The 6,113-nt window shown below is 39.2% G+C and overlaps 2 protein-coding genes across 4 annotated transcripts in view; both read right to left on the reverse strand.

Moving 5' to 3' along the window:
- The window catches only part of LOC106335217 (F-box/kelch-repeat protein At5g51250-like), a 10,590-nt gene extending 9,429 nt beyond the window's left edge, over positions 1-1,161 (reverse strand). Inside the window, exon 1 of the mRNA XM_013773678.1 lies at positions 8-1,161. Coding sequence (XP_013629132.1) covers positions 8-1,098 — 1,091 coding nt within the window. The 5' untranslated portion in view covers positions 1,099-1,161. The remainder of the gene's footprint in view (positions 1-7) is intronic.
- Positions 1,162-1,505: 344 nt separating this feature from the next.
- On the reverse strand, positions 1,506-5,608 carry LOC106335216 (mechanosensitive ion channel protein 2, chloroplastic-like). Of its 3 annotated transcripts, none has more exons than XM_013773675.1 (14): positions 5,478-5,608; positions 4,872-5,024; positions 4,726-4,782; positions 4,477-4,637; positions 4,078-4,201; positions 3,893-3,993; positions 3,680-3,793; positions 3,538-3,598; positions 3,296-3,445; positions 3,060-3,170; positions 2,819-2,986; positions 2,477-2,590; positions 2,325-2,381; positions 1,506-2,246 (listed from the first exon to the last, which is right to left on the reverse strand). In XM_013773675.1, the coding sequence occupies exons 2-14, from the start codon at positions 4,947-4,949 to the stop codon at positions 1,608-1,610; spliced, it is 1,935 nt and encodes a 644-aa protein (XP_013629129.1). In that variant the 5' UTR covers positions 4,950-5,024; positions 5,478-5,608; the 3' UTR covers positions 1,506-1,607. The 3 variants fall into 3 exon arrangements, with proteins under 3 accessions (XP_013629129.1, XP_013629130.1, XP_013629128.1); XM_013773676.1 differs by having other exon boundaries at positions 1,608-2,246; positions 5,419-5,599; XM_013773674.1 differs by having other exon boundaries at positions 1,608-2,246; positions 5,483-5,598.
- Between the last annotated feature and the right edge of the window lie 505 nt (positions 5,609-6,113).

Genomic DNA, 6,113 nt, shown 5'->3' on the forward strand with positions numbered 1-6,113 from the left:
ATCGAACCACTCAACTTTCCCCCAAATTTCACTAGTGTCAGGCCGCCTTTCAAGCGAAATCTCTGCACACCAAATCTTCTTGTAGTAAGTCCAAATAACATGAACCCAAAAAACCACCATCTTTCCACCATAATCACCCAATCTAATAAACTCTCTACGACGAGTGATATTAGGTAGTCCTACCAAACCCTGCAAATCTCTCCAGGTTCTTCTCTCAGTATCATACCATTTGAACACTCCCTCATAAACAGAGTACAAAACATTCCCTATCACGCAATAATCATCTGAACACATAAGCCCACACATCCCTCCCACCACCATGTCCCATTTACCTTGCTTGGGATCGTAAGCAAGGACCCCTTCATTAGTCACCACATGGAACTTTCCGTCAATAGAAACACTTTTTTCCTTAATCCTCTCTTCTCTCTTGTCGCTGGAGAAGGAATCCCAAACCCGGGTTTGTGTATCGAACACCTCGAAAGAGTTCTTCATCAAACGGTGATCGAAACCTGCTACATATATCTTGTGATCAACAACGCTGGCTGAAAATGAATGGAGTTCAACCGGCAAACTTGGAGCCTCGATCCACGAATGAGACTTGCAATCCAGTATCGAGACTCTAGGTAAGACGCTAAGGAATGTGGGCATGGCAATGTTGTAGATATTAGAACCAACTGCTACCACTTTCCTAAAGACCGAAGAAGGAGAATTGGGAACAGGGACTCTAGCCAAAGCGTACCCACTTGATCCGCTTTTTAGAGTTTTATCAGGCTTACGGCAGAGGGTGTACCAGTCAGCGCTACCACCAAGACTTTCTGAGCACACATAGAGACAACTCTCTGTGAAACCAAAGAGTGACCGAGTCTTGTAAAGCTCCGGAGACGATACCAGAGATCGGAAGCTCTTCGAGACGAGTGAGAGAGTCGGATAGTACAACCTTGAGACTCGTGTCACGCAGAGCAATACCAAATCATACGGAAGCGACGGAATCGGGGACGACCATCGAGGCGTAGATGCAGGCGTCGGGTTCGATGCAGGCGTCGGCTCCCTCTTCCTCTTCCTCCTTTTCTCCCGAGACGACATTGACATTGAAGCCATAATCGGTTTAGGTCTGAGTTCTTCTTCTTCGTTCTTTTTTTTTTTTTTTTTTTTTTGGGTGCACCGACAACAACAACAACACAACAAGCGTTCGGTTAAAACATAGTTGGACTTTATGGGCTGTTACTTTTAAAAAGTAAACGGGTTAATGTTTAATGTTTTTTTTTAGTTCGAAATTTAATGACATTGACGCCATTAGGTTTGAGTTTTTCTTCTTCTTCTTCTTTTCTTTTTTTCGTGTACGGCCAACAACAACCACTCACATTGGGTTAAAACATAGTTGAACTTTATGGGCTGTTACTTTTAAAAAGTAAATAAACGGGTTAATGTTTAATGTTTTTTTGGTTTTGGTTCGAAATTTAATGGGTTTTTTGGTCAAAAATGTTAAATGTTCGATATCAACCGAATTAAACTGAGCTGGCCTTTTTTTATATTTTTTGTTAAAAATACTAAGCGTTATAATCATGTTACTAATATTTATTGAAAAATACTCCAGAATTGTCTCAATCTCAGAGTTCAGTTGAAGCAACAGTATGAGACTGGGCATCTTTCTGTTCCTTATCAGCCACCAATGTTCCCTTTCCAGATCTCCGAGTAGAACCAGTCAGTTCTTTAGTATCTGCTTCCTTGGGAGAAAAAGGCATCTCCTCTTCATCTATTGGAAGTGTTCTCTTTGAGCCCTCTAGTGCAACCCCCAGTACTAAATTCTCTTCTATAGCTGATCTAGACACCGATGACGTTGAACCATCTGTTGTATCCTTCTTTGGTGCCTTTGTCTTGCTACCACTTCTCTTGGTCTTTGGTTTCTCAGCTCCTCCTGACACTTCTGCTTCATCCTTTGCTGTGCCAGCCGGTTTAGAAACCGGTTTGGCTCCTGGCTTTACTCCTCTTTCATCAAGTACCTTGTTGGTGGTGTCTGAAGCGCTTCTTTGAGATTTTGATTTGTCTTCTCCATATATTTTGTAAGAGGGTTCGATCACCACCGAAGAACGCCTAGAAGCAACACCTCCAGGACCGTACATTGACTCTCCAAACGGTGCGTTTTCCATGTCAGCGGCTGTGTGCATCTTTCGGATTGTACGAATCGGTGTAGCTAAGCGCGCTCGGTGATGGCTTATGACTCTAAGAAGGTCCAACAATATAGCTTCCTGTTTCGCCAACAGTGTATAAACTGAAAAGCCAATCCAAGAGAAAAAAGACTGCAGCGTTAAAACTTTTTGACTTACCTTTACAGATAAGTATTCTTCGCGATGAGACGTCTTCACAAAGCAAGAGATAAGTATCTGTAGCAACAAAAATCAGATGTTAGAACCAGAAAAATTTCTTGAACTATCTGATCTTCACTTCAAGATGAGTGCAAAAAGAAGAAGTATCTAACCACAAGGGCTTGATTTTCTGGATCCACATCCTCCAAGAATATCCTTCTATGCAGCTTCTGCTGCTCAACTTGAGGGTTCTTGGCCAATACTTTCCGCATGTCAGCTACAATATTCTGTTTTGGACAAGTTCAGAGCAAAGATCAGCTAAAACGTATTCAATGATAGGCACTCAGAACAGGATCCATTGGTTTTTGGCCCCAAAATTTTTAAAAGTTTTTTTAATATAGAAATAACCCTTCAAATTCCGAACAAATTTATTTTATTAAAAAATTTAAAAAAATATTTATAGCCCCAAAATCTTGTACAAGTGAGTAAACATATAAAAGAGTTGGGAAACGCACATTTATTTTGTTAACGTCCAAGTAACTGATTGCTAGGTGAGTCTTGATACGCCAATGAGTTTTCTGAGTAATGTTTCTCACGACATTGACTGTGAACTTATGGTTTGGGATGTGGATCGCCTCTCGGTGGTCACCTCTTACGATCGTTGGTGACCACCAACCAACATGCTGCAGCAAACCATGTGAGAACCTAGGAAAAGATTCACATTATCTTAAGCTCGAATATTATATGATTACTAACCTCCACAGTACCAGAAACTTCATAACCTTCAATCTTTATCTGAATCCGCTCGTTCCTAACAAATGGTCGGGTTGCGTGGATCATAATACTTGAAAGGAAGTTTGTCAAAATCTGGAACGGCAAAAACTCAGGTTTAATCAAAATATCTTTTGAAAGATTAAAAAAGAAACTACTAAGGGAACCAGAGGAGATTAATTTCCAAGAAACTAATAATGACAATGCAAGTGAGGTATCACCTCTCGGCCAGCAAGCGTAATCAAAACTGTCCCAAGACCTCCAGCAGTGAGCCATTTGTGTGTAGAGAAACCCAGCAACTCCATGAATAGTGCAACAGCAGCCACCCATACAGCAGAATACACTGCTTTCCCAGCAAATTGAAATCCCATCTGTTCCATTTTAAAAAATTAGCAAACCATACTGAGAAACCCAGTTAGATTTATAATCTTGGAAGCAGAAACTTTCAGTATCATTTACATACATTTCTTGCATCGTTTGGGTCACTTGTTTCAGAGAAGAGCTTCTGTGTTTGTTGGATAAGACTACATGGACACATAATCAGAAGTCATGAGATATGTAGCACTAACATATATAACATAAGATGAAAAAGACAACAAGCTTACCTCGATATGCAATAGGCAAATGCAAGTACTGTTGACAATGACCTCACAAAATTCAAAAGCCGATCTTTTACAATTTTGCTAGCTTCAGTTGGAAGAACAACAGGATCTAACGCCCTTTATCCAAAATTAAACAATCTATCAATTATCTCAACAAAGCAATTCAAAAAAGTATCATCACATATCTGAACAATGAACATAGGAATATAGATATACCTGCAGACAAATAAGGCTCCTAACCATAACAACAGGGGTTGAACATACGAGGTCATAACACGGTATGTACCACTCTTTTTCCATCCGTTATCATTTTTCTTCTGCAATATTAGACCATTAATTTAAACCGAGGCAGCACAGAAAAGAGGGCATGAAAAAAAGACTAAATAGTGGCTACACTTTACATTGATTAATAGGTTTCTTCCTTGGCGAACAAGAGGCACTATACCCCACAGGGAGAAAACAAGAAAAGCAACAGCTGGCACCAACTTATTCACGAGAGGGTGTTGTTGTATTAACCTGTGTGAGCTGCAACACAAGGAGTGCAAATATTTACAGACTACATTTACAAGGAAGCAGAGAAAGAACAACGTAAATGCACCTCAAAATTTCCCACCAAAAAAAATTACAACATCCCTAAGGATAACCATGGCAATAACAAAGCATGAGCGGTTACTTCCGCAATTTCAGTAGAATTAGTGACTCAGATGCCTCATAATAATAGAATTGTGATAGTTTCACAACATTTTCAAGTGGTCATTCTGCAGGTGACAAGGGAAAAAAAAAAAAGAAGAAAGACTTACTTTGTTAGCACCATAGTGGCAGCTCTGATTGGAGGTTCAATGACCTTGACTCCTGCATAAAAAGAATGACACCTAAAAGCAGTGGCTCTGCACGGTACTGAAGAAATAGGCCTACGAAGGTAATCCGAGAGTAAAATATTCCTGAAGCCATGTTGTCCCAACTGTATAGAGAAAACAAACAAACAATAAGTTACTAACTATCAGCAAATCAAGATGAATGAGTAAAGTAAGCTGGTTTTAAAATATTACCGGAACACCTAATGAGAGAGGACTCTTTGATATACCCATCCTAGTACTCATGGCACTCTGAGAAGAAGTACATATTTAGAACGGGGAAGAAGAGATATAAATTAAAAGAAAACGATTACAGGGGGGCTAAAACTGAAGAAACATACATCTTCTGGCTTATAGTACCCTTGGTTTCTGCAAGGACCAACGCCATGGGACAAATGCAATGAACCATAGAGGGTCATATTTTGAGCAGAGTCAATGTGTTAGACAGAGGCGTTAGTAAGCACCGATCATAAGCCTCACAGCCAACACGAACTCTGCAATATACAAATGAAACACACCATTGAAACATAAAGTGTATGATTCAGATGCAGCAAACAACAGTTCCAGTGAAAGTCTACCATCTTAAGAGTAGTATTTATTCTATATAGCAAAGAGTGAGAATAGTTAAAGCAATGAAGAAGACCTATGCAGTATGATCCTTGAGACAATTAATAATCAAGACAATCTGACATTGAACTGATAAGGAACTAGAGCGCCTCCGAACACACAAAACACTGTTCGATTCGGTCCTTGTGTGCCGTATTCATAACCATAAACCTATATTATATGGATCACAACTATAATTAACTTACATAAGCTAACCTAACACGAACCATACAGAGCCGAAGATAAGTTAAAAACAAAATACGAATCCAAAACAGAAGTTACCATCGAAAGAATCGATGCAGAAACATGAACCTATCTATATAGAAAAGGGAAAGACTCACCTCACCTCAGAATCAAAAATCAAAAGGTCACTGACAAATTTTTAGGTTTCAAGCTTCTTTCTTCGAAGAGATGGTTCTAGGAAGAGAGGAATCGAGGATTCGCGCAGACAGCAATACGGTGTCGTTTCCAAATGAACAACGTTCCGACACGTGTTTCGACACGTCAGACTCGTGTATAAATGAGGCTCCCGCGTAATGGCATTTTACGTGAATATACAAAATCTGAGTGTATATTTATCGTATTAAAATAGAAGTACTTTAAACTTTTGTTTGAAAACATAGATAGTACTAAAAAATAAATATAATGTTGTGTAGAAACATAGATAACAGTAAGTTACGAAAAAAAAATAATGGGTTTATGCTATTAAAAAAATTAGAAGTCCATCTATCTTATTAAAGTAGAAGTATTTCAAACTTTTTGATATCTTGCATATTTGCATTGTTTTATCCATTCATTCATAAACATTTTCATGATAGAGATTAGGATTTAGACATGTTTAGGTTGCATTTTGCATACATGAGTCTCTATTAGGTACTGGAGTGTCACATGGAGTTCTTGGGGACATTTGGAGCTCAAAGGAGGTGAAATAGGTGATCATTAAACGAGAAGAGCATGGGAGCGACCTCCTGGAGCGA

Source organism: Brassica oleracea, chromosome C3 (assembly GCF_000695525.1).
Source record: "Brassica oleracea var. oleracea cultivar TO1000 chromosome C3, BOL, whole genome shotgun sequence".
Classification (NCBI taxonomy): Eukaryota; Viridiplantae; Streptophyta; class Magnoliopsida; order Brassicales; family Brassicaceae; genus Brassica; species Brassica oleracea.

Bases quoted from the DNA above. Each gene is read 5' to 3' on its own strand.
- LOC106335216 (XM_013773675.1), bottom strand. From the start codon at position 4,949: ATGACCCTCTATGGTTCATTGCATTTGTCCCATGGCGTTGGTCCTTGC. The intron at 2,987-3,059 runs GTTAGTAATCAT...GGTTTGCTGCAG, and splicing joins AAGTTTCTGGTACTGTGGAG to CATGTTGGTTGGTGGTCACC. The intron at 2,247-2,324 runs GTAAGTCAAAAA...TTGGCGAAACAG, and splicing joins AAGAATACTTATCTGTAAAG to GAAGCTATATTGTTGGACCT.